Source organism: Mobula birostris, chromosome 13 (assembly GCF_030028105.1).
Source record: "Mobula birostris isolate sMobBir1 chromosome 13, sMobBir1.hap1, whole genome shotgun sequence".
Classification (NCBI taxonomy): Eukaryota; Metazoa; Chordata; class Chondrichthyes; order Myliobatiformes; family Myliobatidae; genus Mobula; species Mobula birostris.
The window spans coordinates 105,438,478-105,453,910 of record NC_092382.1 but is presented as its reverse complement, the minus strand read 5'-3'; the positions used below and the strand labels follow the sequence as shown (position 1 = coordinate 105,453,910).

Sequence of the window (15,433 nt, the reverse complement as noted above, 5' to 3'; positions counted from 1 at the left end):
GGAATACTCGGACCCGGAGGGAGAGTGCCGTGGAAATTTCTTTATTTGTCACATGATATCATGGGGAGTCCAGCACCTAAAAGCGGGATCCTGGAACTCCCTCAAACAAGAAAACTCAGTCATATTTATACATCAGTTGTACGTGACTAGAGACACATAGTTGGATTTTTTTTTACTGAAGTAAAGGTCACGGGACTCAGGACATTGTATGACCAGATAATTCCTTATTTGAACATTTGTCGAGCATTTTCAGCGAAGCCGCAAAAATATGTTCTTGAGCAGCAACTGAAGTGTTAGATCTCAAAGCATATAGCAGGCCAGCTGGCTCAAACGCAGACACTTAGAAATTCTCAGAACAAAGAAGGACAGATGCAGTTATTTTTAGATCTCGGTTGCGAGGCACATTTCAGTCACACAGAGTAAATTAGTTACAGGCAAGTGATTGTGGACTTCGAATTCACATTTTAAAACAAATCATTAGCTCCCTCAATGACCATTACAATGCAAGGCCTTGATATTTTCTTCGAAGGAAATGTACGGCTGTACGTTTTTGAAAAATAAATAATCGGGCAGATTATTATTTAGATTGGGGGAAAAAGAATCAAATATCGGAAATGCAAAGGGACCTGGGTGTCCTCGTGCAGGACACCCTAAAGGTTAACCGACAAGTTGGATCGGCAGTGAGGAAAGCAAATGCCATGAAATCTATGGAATTGAGGGAAACAAGTCGTGAGATCATGGAAACTGTACAGATTGAAAAGGAGGAGGTGCTTACTGTCATGAGGAAAACGGATAAATCTCCGCGACCTGACAGACTGTTCCCTCGGACCCTGAAGGAAACTAGTGTTGAAATTGCAGGGCCCATGGCAGAAAAATTTAAAATATTGCTGTCTGCTTGGTAAATACAGACAGGAAAAAAAAAAAAAAACTTTTTAAGATCTCCCCCATTTTCTTTGGTTCCGCACTTAGCCGACCACTCTGATCTTCAAGAGGACCAATTTTATCCCTTACAATCCTTTTGCACTTAATATACCGGTAAAAACTCTTTGGATTATCCTTCCCTTTGACTACCAAGGCTACCTCATGTCTTCTTTCAGCACTGCTGATTTCTTTCTTAAGTATTTTCTTGCACTTCTTATACTCCTCAAGCACCTGTTTCACTCCCTGTTTCCTATACATGTCATACAAAGCCCTCTTATTCTTTATCAGAGATGCAATATCCATTGAGAACCAAGGTTCCTTATTCCTAATCACTTTGTCTTTAATCCTGACAGGAACATACAAACTCTGCACTCTCAAAATTTCTCCTTTGAAGGCTTTCCACCTACCGATCACGTCTTTGCCAGAGAACAACCTGTCCCGGTCCACGCGTATTAGATCCTTCCTCATTTCTTCAAATTTGGCCTTCTTCCAGTTCAGAATCTCAACCCTAGGACCAAATCTATCCTTCTCCATGATCAAGTTGAAACTAATGTTGTTATGATCACTGGAACCAAAGTGTTCCCCTACACAGAATTCCGTCACGTGTCCTAACTCGTTTCCTCACAGGAGATCCAATATTGCATCCCCGCTAGTTGGTCCCTCAATATTGATTTAGAAAACTTTCCTGAACACATTTTACAAACTCTAAACCATCTAGGCCCCTAACAGTATGGGAGTCCAAATCAATATATGGAAAATTAAAATCGCCTACCACCACAAATTTATGTTTCCTGCAGTTGCCTGCTATCTCTCTGCAGATTTGTTCTCCCAAATCTCGTTGACTATTGGGTGTTCTGTAATACAATCCCACTAATGTTGTAATACCTATCCTGTTTCTCAGGTACACACATAAGAACTCAGTAGGCAAGCCCTGTAATCTGTCCTGCCTGAGCACTGCTGTAATATTTTCCCTAACAAGCAATGCTACTCCCCTACCTTTCGTTCCTCTGTCTCGATCACATCTGAAACATCGGAACCCTGCAATATTAAACTGCAGTTCTTCCCCCTCCTGTAGCCAAGTTTCACTAATTGCTGTAACGTCGTAATTCCACGTGTCAATCCACGCCCTCAACTCATCCGACTTCCCCGCAATACCCCTAGCATTGAAATATATACACCTCGGAAGATTTTTACCATCACTCACAACCTTTCTATTCGCGGATTTTCTTGAACTTTTAGCATCATTTATTTTCACACCAGCCACACTGTCAGCTCTGGCACTCTGGTTCTCATCCCCCCGCAAATCTAGTTTATAGCCTCCCCAATAACACTAAAAAACCTCCCTGAAAGGATATCGGTTTCCCTGTAGTTCAAGTGTAACCCGTCTCTCTAGTACAGGTCCCATATGCCCCAGAAGAGTTCCCAATGATCCTGAAATCTGAAATCCTGCCCCCTACACCAGTTCCTCAGCCACTTGTTCATCCTCCAGAGCATCCTATTCTTACCCTCAGTGGCACGTAGCACAGATAGCAATCCTGAGATTACCACCCTTGAAGTCCTGTTTTTCAACTTCCTACCAAGCTCTCTATACTCACTCTCCAGGAACTCTGCACTCTTCCTTGCTACGCTATTGATACTGATGTGTATAACGACGTCTGGCTGATCACTCTCCCACTTCAGAACGTCATGCAAGCGATCAGAGACATCCTTGACCCTGGCACCCGGGAGGCAACAAACCATCCTAGATTCTCTGTCACGACCACAGAACGTCCTAACTGCACCTCTAACTATCGAGTCCCATATCACTACCGCTCTCCTCTTTTTCGATCTTCCTTGCTGCACTGCAGTGTCAGACTCAGTACCAGAGATCCGGCGACTGCAGCTTGTCCCAGGTAAGTCATCCCCCCCAACAGTATCCAATGCGGTACACTTGTTGTTGAGGAGAATGACCACTGGAGAACCCTCCCTGCCTGCCCTTTCCTCTTCCCTCGCCCGACAGTGACCCAATTTGGGGTCCTTTGCTCCTTTGGCGTAACCACCTCCCTGCAGCTACTATCTACAACCTTCTCATTCTCCCGAGTGATCCGGAGGTCATCTAGCTCCTGCTCCAGTTCCCAAACGCGGTTTGTTAGAAGCTGCAGCTGGATGCACTTCTTGCTGGTATCGTTGTCAGGGACACCGGGACACCGGAGGGCTCCCTGACATCCCACATCCTGCAAGAGGAGCATTCCAACATCCTGCCTGGCATATAGTTGACAAACATGACAGATCCCTCCACAGACCACGCCCCGCCCACGGTGAACACGTAAACGCGTGGGTTCCTATCTGAGAATCGAACTTCAACGCTAAATATTTGCCACTATTGCCAAGGCAATTGTATATCCAGTCTGCCATCCGTCCCAACGTCTCTATCAAAGCGATTAAAATCTTTCTACCATCGAGACCTCATCAGTTTTCCACAAGCAAATTAGTCAGACAGATCTCCTTGGGCTCGACATCATCCTCCCGAGCAGGCTACCGTCTGAGCCCTTGTTAATAACCTTGTTCAAGCCTTTGTACGGGACATCTACTACCAGTGCCCGATCAGTCCTCCCAAGTCAAATCAGCACGTCAACTCTCCCTGGGTGTCACGCCATCTAGCATCTCCCTCCCCATTCTGTCTTCTACTCAGCCTACTTTCCCGTCTCCTTCCAGGTTCACCGCTCTACTCCTTCTCTATATCTCCCTGCGTCCCTCTCTTCCCTCTTCCAGACCGATCTACCATCTGGGACCTTGATAATGGACTTGCTACCAAGCCATCTCTCATCCTTCTATGCTCCAAAGAGAAAAGTCCCAGCTCTGCTAACCTTGCCTCCTGCTTGCCATTATTAGTCGGGTTACTGAATTCAAAAGTCAGTAAGTTATGCCAGAAATTTATAAAGATCTCTAGTTAAGCTGAATCAGGCGTACTGTATACAATTCTGGTCACCCCATTATTGGAAGGACGCCAAGGCCTTGGATAACCTCCGGAGAAGCTTAACGGGATTCTGCCAGGTTTCGATGTCATGTGTTACATAGAAACATAGAAACATAGAAAATAGGTGCAGAAGTAGGCCATTCGGCCCTTCGAGCTTGCACCGCCATTTATTATGATGATGGCTGATCATCCAACTCAGAACCCCGCCCCAGCCTTCCCTCCATACCCCCTGATCCCCGTAGACACAAGGGCCATATCTAACTCCCTCTTAAATATAGCCAATGAACTGGCCTCAACTGTTTCCTGTGGCAGAAAATTCCACAGATTCACCACTCTCTGTGTGAAGAAGTTTTTCCTAATCTCGGTCCTAAAAGGCTTCCCCTCTATCCTCAAACTGTGACCCCTCGTTCTGGACTTCCCCAACATCGGGAACAATCTTCCTGCATCTAGCCTGTCCAATGCCTTTAGGATCTTATACGTTTCAATCAGATCCCCCCTCAATCTTCGAAATTCCAACGAGTACAAGCCCAGTTCATCCATTCTTTCTTCATATGAAAGTCCTGCCATCCCAGAAATCAATCTAGTGAACCTTCTCTGTACTCCCTCTATGGCAAGGATGTCTTTCCTCAGATTAGGGGACCAAAACTGCATACAATACTCCAGGTGTGGTCTCACCAAAGCCTTGTACAACTGCAGTAGTACCTCCCTGCTCCTGTACTCAAATCCTCTCGCTATAAATGCCAGCATACCATTCGCCTTTTTCACCGCCTGCTGTACCTGCATGCCCACTTTCAATGACTGGTGTATAATGACACCCAGGTCACGTTGCACCTGCCCTTTTCCTAATCGGCCACCATTCAGATAATAATCTGTTTTCCTATTTTTGCCACCAAAGTGGATAACTTCACATTTATCCACATTAAATTGCATCTGCCATGAATTTGCCCACTCACCCAACCTATCCAAGTCACCCTGCATCCTCTTAGCATCCTCCTCACAGCTAACACTGCCACCCAGCTTCGTGTCATCCGCAGACTTGGAGATGCTGCATTTAATTCCCTCATCCAAGTCATTAATATATATTGTAAACAACTGGGGTCCCAGTACTGAGCCTTGCGGTACCCCACTAGTCACCGCCTGCCATTCTGAAAAGGTCGCGTTTATTCCCACTCTTTGCTTCCTGTCTGCTAACAAACTCTCCACCCACACCAATACCTTACTCCCAATACTGTGTGCTTTAAGTTTGCACACTAATCTCCTGTGTGGGACCTTGTCAAAAGCCTTCTGAAAATCCAAATATACCACATCCACTGGTTCTCCCCTATCCACTCCACTAGTTACATCCTCAAAAAATTCTATGAGATTCGTCAGAATTGATTTTCCTTTCACAAATCTATGCTGACTTTGTCCGATCATTTCACCGCTTTCCAAATGTGCTGTTATCACATCCTTGATAACTGACTCCAGCAGTTTCCCCACCACCGACGTTAGGCTAACCGGTCTATAATTCCCCGGTTTCTCTCTCCCTCCTTTTTTAAAAAGTGGAGTTACATTAGCCACCCTCCAATCCTCAGGAAGTAGCCCAGAATCTAACGAGTTTTGAAAAATTATCACTAATGCATCCACTATTTCTTGGGCTACTTCCTTAAGCACCCTGGGATGCAGACCATCCGGCCCTGGGGATTTATCTGCCTTCAATCCCTTCAATTTACCTAACACCACTTCCCTACTAACATGTATTTCGCTCAGTTCCTCCATCTCACTGGACCCTCTGTCCCCTACTATTTCTGGAAGATTATTTATGTCCTCCTTAGTTACAACGAGAGGTTACTCATTTGGGTTTCTTGCTGTGGAGTGGAGGACTATGAGAGGAGATCTGACGGAGGTTTATAAGATCATAAGTGGAGTAGACAGTACAATTTTCGTAAAGGTGAAACGTCTAATACCAGAGGGAATTCACCCTGGGCAACTTTGTGGGACTGTTCTTGTCCTGCACTGGTTGGCCTATGTGTGACAATAACAAACCAATTTACTAAATTTGTGATGCAGGATGTGGAACTCACAAATCCTTGTTAAATAATTGGATTTTCACAGGTCTGCCAAAGACAGCAGGGTTCCCAGTGCGGATCCATGCATAACACGACCAGTCACGGACTTCCAACCAGCGACCGCCGTCCTCTGCGACCTGTGGACAATCCAGTACGGAATCCAAATTCCCACATCACTGTGAATCACTGTCATCGCAATCTTATGAATGAATTTCCTACTAGAGATACTTTTTTTTTAAAGGCCCGGCTGCGCTCAACTCTTTAACAATCAATTGACTTGCATCGGCCCGGACAGACAGGAATAGCGGGGCTCTCACAGCTAACGGTGAGAGCTACCGATTTAACAAAAGTTCGTCTGCTTGGCGATGTAAGTGGGTGAGTAGACTTATTTTTCCTGTTTCATGCCTGTAGAAATAGATAACATGCCTGCAGGGTTAGAGCTTTGCTCAGGGTGTCAGAGGTGGGAATCCTGGGAGACCTCCAGCCTCCGTAATGGCCACATCTGCGCCAGATGCACCGAGATGCAGCTCCTCAGAGACCGTGTTATGGATCTGGAGCTGCAGCTTGATGACCTACCGCTTCTCAGGGAAAGTGAAGAGGTGAAAGACAGGAGCTACAGGGTGATAATTATCCCTAGGCTACAGGGGTCAGAAAACTGTTTCACTGTCAAGAGAGGGAAAGGTAATTCCCGGATAGTGCAGAGCACACCTGTGGCTGTCCCCCTCAGCAACAAATATCTTGTTCTGGATGCTGTTCAGGGGGATGACCTGACAGGGGACGCCCACGGTGACCGGGTCTCTGGCACTGAGCCTGGCGCTGTTGTGCAGCAGACAAGGAGGGTGAAGAGGAATGCGGTAGGCATAGGGGATTCCATCATCAGGGGAACGGACAGCCTAATAGAGATACCCGCATGGTGTGTTTCCTCCCAGGTGCCAAGGCACCGGATGTCTCGGAGCGGGTACAGAATATTCTGAAGGGGGAGTGCGAGCAGCCAGTTGTCTTGGTACTTGTTGGTACCAATAATATAGATAGGACAAAGGAGGAGGTCCTGAAGAGAAATTTCTGGGAGTTAGGAAGGAAGCTGAGAAGCAGGACCTCCAGGGTAGTAATCTCGGAATTGCTACCTGTACCACGTGCTAGCGAGGGCAAGAATAGTAAGATGAGGCAGATGAATGCGTGGCTGAGAGACTGGTGCAGCGGGCAGGGATTCAGGTTCTTGGATAATTGGGATCTCTTCTGGTGGAAGTATGACCAGTTCAAAATGGACAGATTACACCTGGACCGAATGCGTCCAATATCCTGGCGGGGAAGTTTAATAGAGCTGTTAGGGAGGTTGGGAACTAATTTGGCAGTGGGGTGGGAACCAGATTGAGAGAGCGGAGGAAGGGAAAAACAGAAATAAATCTAAGATAGTGAGCAGTAATTATGTCAGGAAAGACAGGCAGGTGATGGGGCAAACTTGTAGCCATTGGGATGAGTTGCAGTGCAATAACGTTGAAGTGAAATCAAAGAGAATAGTCCGAAATATTGGACTTAAGGTCTTATACTTAAATGCGCACAACATCAGGAATAAGGTGGATGATCTTGTTGTACAGCTACAGATTGGCAGGTGTGATATTGTGGCCATCACTGAGACCTGGCTAAAGGATGCATGTCCGGGTACGAGAGGGAAAGCAACCAGAAGTCCTGATACATGTTGGAACCAACGGCATAGGCAAGAAGAGGGATGAGGTCCTGAAGTGTGAGTTTCGGGAACTAGGCAGAAGGCGGAAGAACATGATCTCAAGGGTGGCGTTCTCAGGATTGCTGCCAGTGCTACGTGACAGCGATGGTAAGAATTGGAGGAGATGGCAGTTGAATGAGCGGCTGAGGAGTTGGTGCAGGGAGCAGGGTTTTAGATTTTTGGATCATTGGGAACTCTTCTGGGGAAGGTGGGACCTGTACAGATTGGATGGGTTGCACCTAAACTCGAGGGGGAGCAATATCCTTGCAGGTAGGTTTGCTGGCATGGTTCGGGAGGGTTTAAGCTAATTTGCAAGGGAGATGGGACCCAGAGCGATAGAGCAGTGCAGGAAGTGCTAGTAGTAAAGCCAGATCTAGCAAATAGAGAGGCTTTCCGGAAAGAGAAGTAGAATAAGCGGTGTAAAGACAGTAAGGTAGAAGGGCTGAAGTGTGTGTACATCAATGCAGGAAGCATCAGGATCGAAGGTGATGAACAGAGAGCCTGGATACATACATGGAATTATGATGTAGTGGCCATTACAGTGACGTAGCTGGCACCAAGGCAGGAATGGATTCTCAATATTCCTGGATGCCAGTGCTTTGAAAGGGATAGAGAGGCGGGGTGGGGGAAGGAAAGGGAGGAGTGGTGGCATTACTGATCAGGGATAATATTACAGCGGCAGAAAGGGTGGAAAATGTAGCAAGATCCTCTTTTGGGTCATCATGGGTGGAGGTCAGGAACAGGAAGGGAGCAGTTACTATACTGGGGGTATTCTATAGACCCTGGTAGCAGCAGAGATACACAGGAGCAGATTGGGAGGCAGATGTTGGAAAGTTGCAAAAATAACAGGGTTGTTATCATGGGTGACTTTAACTTCCCTAATATTGATTGGCACCTGATTAGTTCCAAGGCATTAGATAGGGCAGAGTTTGTTATTTGTGTCCAGGGCAAATTCCTGTCACAGTATGTGGACAGGCCGACTAGGGGGAATGCCATACCAGATCTAGCACTAGGTAATGAACCGGGTCAGGTCACAGATCTCTCAGTGGGTGAGCATCTGGTGGACAGTGACTACCGCTCCCTGGCCTTTAGCATTATCATGGAAAAGAATAGAATCAGAGAGGACAGGAATTTTGTTTTAATTGGGGAAGGGCAAATTATGAGGCTATAAGGCTAGAACTTGCGGGTGTGGATTGGGATGATGATTTTGCAGGGAAATGTACTAAGGACATGTGGTCGATGTTCAGAGATCTCTTGCATGATGTTAGGGATACATTTGACCCGTTGAGGAAGATAAAGAATGGTAAGGTTAAGGAACCATCGGTTATGTGGAGGAAGGCAGCATACATGAGGGTTAGGAAACAAGGATTAGATGGGTCTATTGAGCAATATAGGGTAGCAAGAAGGAGCTTCAGAAGGGGCTGAGAAGAGCAAGAAGGGAGCATGTGAAGACCTTGGTGAGTAGGGTAAAGAAAAACCCCAAGGCATTCTTCAATTACGTGAAGAAAAGAAGGATGACAGGAGTGAAGGTAGGACCGATTAGAGACAAATGTTGGAAGATGTGCCTGGAGCACGTGGAAGTGAGCGAGGTCCTCAATGAACACTTCTCTTCGGCATTCACCAATGAGAGGGAATTTGATGATGGTGAGGGCAATATGAGTGAGGTTGCTGTTCTGGAGCATGTTGATATTACGGGAGAGGAGGTGTTGGAGCTGTTAAAATACATTAGGACGGATAAGCCGCCAGGGCCTGACGGAATATTCCCCAGGCTGCTCCACGAGGCGAGGGAAGAGATTGCTGAGCCACTGGCTATGATCTTTATGTCCTCGTTGTCGACGGGAATGGTACCAGAGGATTGCAGGGAGGCGAATGTTGTCCCCTAATTCAAAAAAGGTAGCAGGTATAGTCCGGGTAATTATAGGCCAGTGAGCCTTACGTCTGTGGTGGGAAAGCTGTTGGAAAAAGATTCTTAGAGATCGGATCTATGGGCATTTAGAGAATCATGGTTTGATCAGGGACAGTCAGCATGGCTTTGTGAAGGGCAGATCCTGTCCGACTGGCCTGATAGAGTACCCTGTGGAGGAGAACAGGCATATAGAAGAGGGTAGTGCAGTGGATGTGATCTCTATGGATTTTAGTAAATCATTTGACAAGGTTCCACACGGTAGGCTTATTCAGAAAGTTAGAAGGCATGGCATCCAGGGAAGTTCGGTCAGGTGGATTCAGAATTGGCTTGACTGCAGAAGGCAGAGGATCATGGTGTAGGGGGTACATTCAGATTGGAGGATTTTGACTAGTGGTGTCCCACATGGATCTGTTCTGGGACCTCTACTTTTTGTGATTTTTATTGGCTGGTTGTTGGGGTGGAAGGGTGGATTGGCAAGTTTGCAGACGACACAAATATTGGTGGTGTTGTAGATAGTGTAGAGGATTGTCAAAGATTGCAGAGAGACATTGATAGGATGCGGAAGTGATCTGAAAAGTGGCAGATGGATTCAACCCGGAGAAGTGTGAGGTGGTACACTTTGGAAGGACAAAATCCAAGGCAGAGTACAAAATAAATGGCAGGATACGTGGTAGTGTGGAACAGCAGAGGAATCTGGGGTACATGTCCACAGAGCCCTGAAAGTTGCCTCACACGTGGATAGGGTAGTTAAGGAAGATGATGGGTGTTAGCTTTCATAAGTCGAGGGATAGAGTTTAAGAGTAGCGATGTAATGATGCAGCTCTATAAAACTCTGGTTAAGCCACACTTGGAGTACTGTGTCCAGTTCTGGTCACCTCACTGTAGGAAGGATGGGGAAGGAATGGAAGGGGTACAGAGGAGATTTATAGGATGCTGCTTGGTTAAGAGAGTATGCATTATGATCAGAGATTAAGGGAGCTAGGGCATTACTCTTTGGAGAAAAGGAGGATGAGAGGAGACATGATAGAGTTGAACAAGATAATTAGAGGAATAGATAGAGTGGACAGCCAGCGGCTCTTCCCCAGGGCACCACTGCTCAATACAAGAGGACATGGCTTTAAGGTAAGGGTTGGGAATTTCAAGAAGGATATTAGAGGAAGGTTTTTTTTACTCAGAGAGTGGTTGGTGCGTGGAATGCACTGCCTGAGTCAGTGGTGGAGGCAGATACACTAGTGAAGTTTAAGAGACGACTGGAGAGGTATATGGAGGAAATTAATTTGGCGGCTTATATGGGAGGCAGGGTTTGAGAGTCGGCACAATATTGTGGACCGAGAGTGGGCACAATATTGTGCCTGTTCTGTGCTGTACTCTTCTATGATCTATGTTCCCTCCTCCCTGTCTGAGTCACAGATAATTGTAGTGAGTATGAGAGAGAGATGACATCTAGTATGACACTCCACCACTTCCAAAAGATATCAATCACCAACTTTTGAGCCTCTCCACAGCTCTACAATCTCAGGCTCCTGGTGTGGTTCCATACCCCTTGCATCAATATCTGCAATCGTAACACTCTTTAACTCGCCTGCTCTCTCCTCCCCTTCCTTCCTCTTGCCACAGCACACCATCCGGTCACTCACACAATCCATCTCCGAGAGACACACTGAATTCGAGACTACTGGAACGCCGAAATGCTGAGTATTGGTGAGTGAGAAGAACGGAGTCGGGAGATCGTTTGAGCAGTTTTTCTGACTCCAGTAGAGTTTGCTGAGATGGTGCGCGAGCTATTTCACATGCCTGACCTTTGGTGTGTGATGGGTTAATACTACGGGAGCTTCGCTGGTTATCTGACTCTCGAAGTGTGTGTTGGAACGGTGTGGAGGGAGATTCACTGTTTATCCGACCCCGGGAGCGTGTGATGAGACAGTGTTGAAGGAGCTTTACTCTGTTTCTGACCCCGGGATTGTGTGTGGGACGGTTTGAAGCATGATTCACTCTGTGGTTGAGACAGATATTCTGTGATGGGACAGTGCGGAGGGAATTATCACTGTTTGTCTGACTCCCGGTGCGTTTGATGGGACGATTTGGAGGGAGCTGCGGGAGTGTGTGATTGGATAGTGTGGTGGGACTTTCACACTGTGTCTGACTCCGGTAGTCTCCGTTCGGACGGTCCAGAGGTTCTGGTTCTCTCTCTCTCTCTCTCTCTCTCTCTCTCTCTCTCTCTCTTCCTCTCCCTGCGGTCAAAGACTCAAACTCTCTTCACTCCGAACTCTCTCTATACCTCTCACATACTCTCTCTCTCCCTCCCTACCCCGCTTCTCTTCTCTTTTGCTCTACCGCCACTATTTCACACACTGTCTCTACCCACTCTCATATCCCGTAAGTTCCCTACGCCCCTCTCCATCTCCGTCTTACACTCCACCTGCTAATCGTTCCCCATCTACGTCGCCCCCAACCACGCTCCCAGCTCTCCCCCCTCTCTGTGTCACAGACAATTGTGGGGAGTATGAGGGTGTCTAGTATGACACCTCCCCCCTTCCACGAGATATCAATCACCAGCTTTTGAGACTCTCCACAGCTCTGCCTGCACAGGCTGGTAATGTGGTTCTGCAGCACTTGCATCGGTATCTGAAATCTTAACACCCTTTCCCTCGCACGCTCTCTCCTCCCCTTCCTTCCTTTTCCCGCAGCACACCATCCGGTCAGTCACACAATCCATCTCCGAGAGACACACTCAATTCGAGACGACTGGAACGCCGAAATGCTGGGTATTGGTGAGTGCGGAGGACGGAGGAGGGAGAGAGTGCGCGGGTTTTCTCACTCCAGTGGATTGTGCTGAGATAGTGCGTGTCACATGTCTGCCACCGGGAGTGTGATGGGATAACATTTAGGGAGATTCGCTGGTTATCTGCCACTGGAATTGTGTGATGGGACGGTGTGGGGGAGTTTTACAGTGTGTGTCATCCCGGTCGTGTTTCTTCATGCAGTCCAAGGGTCCAGGATTCCTCTCTCTCTCTCTCCCTCTCTCTCTCTCTCTCTCTCTCTCTCACTCACTCTCTCTCTCTCTATCTCTCTCTCTCTGTCTCTGTCGCTGTTTGTCTCTCTTTCCCTCCACTTCTGTCTACGCACACACAGACACACGCACACACACTCTCTTTCTACCCTGATTCTCTCTGTATCTCGCACAGCCTCCCACTTTCCCTCTAACCCTACCCATTTCTCCTTTGTTCTACCGGCTCTGTTTCACACACTTTTTCTATCACCACTCAAGATCTCAGGCCACCAACGTTAGAGTCGTCTGCAATCTCAGCAACGGCATCTTGTATAATCTGCTGCAAATAGTCTTTATATTTGACCGAGATCACTGGTCTCACCCCCGAACTTCTGGTGAACACCGCTTGTGAAGGTCTTCCAGCCTGAGAATAGATCCTCAACCCTAAAGCTTTGCCCCGACAGCAAAGCCGTGTGATAATAATTCCTTCTCTATGGTGGAATAATTTATTTGATGCTGATTGAATTTATTTTGAAAATAAGCCACAGGGTGGTCTGTACCATCATCCTCCGTTTTAGATTTGCACCATCGATAAAAAATCACAGACTTCTCATAATTCCTAAACCTTTGCATATAGGCTCCTGGAACCAGTTCATAAGCTTTAAGCACAGTCTGTTTTACTGTCCCATATTCAGATGCATCATCAACTGATAGTGCAGAATAATATTCCTTTTATTTCTCCCCGTCTTACATTCTCTCTCTTTCTCTTTCAGACGGCGAGACATCCACATACACTGCGCTGAACTTCGGGAAAGACGGTGAGTATGAAGATCCTCTCATCGCTCGGGACCCGCCGGTCTGTCAGTGACTGCACAGGCAGGTCAGAGTTCACATTAGCGACGTCACACTGAAGGAGTCACGTGCCATGCGCACAAGTATTCAAGTTTCTATGAATCTGCTGCAATCACCTCCTCTGCCAGCTCCCTCCGTAGACGGACCGCTGTCTGAGTGGAAAAACAAAGTTGTCACTCAAGTCCCCAGTTTTATCACCTTCTGCTATCATGTTATCCCTGAGTGCTCTGGTTCTCGGTTCTCCAAACCGAGAGAAAAGTGACTCTGCACGTTCACCTAGTCTGTGCCCCATGTCCCCTGTGGTTTTATACAAGTCTGTAAAGTCAGCTCTGCGCTCCATGGTATGAAGTGTCAACCTACCTGACTTATCTTCATAATTCAGTCACCAAGGTCCCGGCAATATCCTCGTAAATCTCCTCCGCACTCTCTGCAGCTCAGTGGCATCTTCTCCAGACAAGGAGGACGGAAATGGAACATTGTACTCCAAGTGTGGCCTCACTGAGTCATGTTGAATGCAACGTGACCTCCCTATTCCTGTACTCATTGCCCTGACTGATGGAGGGGAGCGCTTCAGACGCCTTCTCCACCGCCCTGTCTATCTGTGACTTCACACTCTGGGAACCGTGCACCCCGAGCCCTGGGTCCCTTTGCTCTGCACCACTCCCCAGTGTCCCTGTCTACCTGTGACTCCACTTTCAGAGAACAGTGTCCCTGTACCCCTGGGTCCCTCTGTTCCACAGCACTCCCCAGTGTCCCTGCGTACCTGAAACTCCCCTTTCAGGGAACCGTGTCCCTGTACACCTGGGTCCCTCTGTTTCACAACACTTCCCAGGGACCCTGACTGCCTGTGACTCCACTTTCAGGGAACCGTGTCCCTGTACCCCAGGGACCCTCTGTTCTACAACACTCCCCAGTGTCTCAGTCCACATGTGACTCCACTTTCAGGGAACAGTGTCCCCGTACCCCTGTATCCCACTGTTCTACAGCACTCCCCAGGGTCCCTGCCGACCTGAGACACCACATTCAGGGAACCTTGTCCCTGTACCACTGGGACCCTCTGTTCAACAACATTCCCCAGGGGCCCTGTCTACCTGTGACTCCACTTACAGTGAACCCTGTATGTGTACCCCTGGGTCCCTCTGTTCTATAACATTTCCCAGGTTTCCTCCCGTTCACCGTGTAAGTTCTGCGCTGTTATTTGTCTTCCTCAAACACGATAGCTCAAAACTAGTTGCATATGTTCCTGCATGGCGCTCGTCCCCGGCTAATCGAGATCCCACTGTCAGGGAAAACTGCCTTCACTTTTCACCACACCACCGATGTTAGTGTTGCCTGCAGGCTTGTCAACCGCATCTTATATATTCTGCTGTAAATGGTCGATATAGATGAAAAACAAAAACACTGGTCCCACATCCGACCCCCCGGTGAACAGCGCTCGTGACGGGCTTTCAGTCTGAGAAACGAGCTACAACCTTAGACCTTTTCTCCTATCGCCGAACCAATTGTATATTCAGTCAACCATCCCTCCCAGCGTCGCACACCATCTCCCAGAGCGGTATACCATCTGGGAACTTATTAAAATCTCTGTATATTGCAACTACAACCCCGTCCTGACCAATCTTCCGCAAAAAAAAAGGAAAAAAAAAAAAACACCTGTCATCTGCTTCCCACTTCTCGCTTCTATTCTCCCCAGCTTCCGACCCCCGCAGAGTTTCATAGTCATAGTTATAGTGTTACTTTATTGATCCCGGGGGAAATTGTTTTTTGTTGCAGTTGCTTCATAAATAATAAATAGTAATAGAACCATAAATAGTTAAATAGTAGCATGTAAATTATGCCAGTAAATTATGAAATAAATCCAGGACCATCCTATTGGGTCAGAATGTCTGACCCTCCAAGGGAGGAGTTGTAAAGTTTGATGGCCACAGGCAGGAATGACTTCCTATGACGCTCTGTGCTGCATCTCGGTGGAATGAGTTTCTGGCTGAATGTACTCCTGTGCCCACCCAGTACATTATGTCGTGGATGGGAGGCATTG

The 15,433-nt window shown here is 47.4% G+C and overlaps 1 protein-coding gene across 3 annotated transcripts in view; it reads left to right on the top strand.

Moving 5' to 3' along the window:
* LOC140207276 (uncharacterized) overlaps positions 1-15,433 on the top strand; it is an 89,498-nt gene that overhangs the window by 37,823 nt on the left and 36,242 nt on the right. For all 3 annotated transcript variants that reach the window (XM_072275747.1, XM_072275746.1, XM_072275748.1), the window contains one exon: positions 13,317-13,361. In XM_072275747.1, the coding sequence (XP_072131848.1) occupies positions 13,317-13,361 (45 nt within the window). The remainder of the gene's footprint in view (positions 1-13,316; positions 13,362-15,433) is intronic.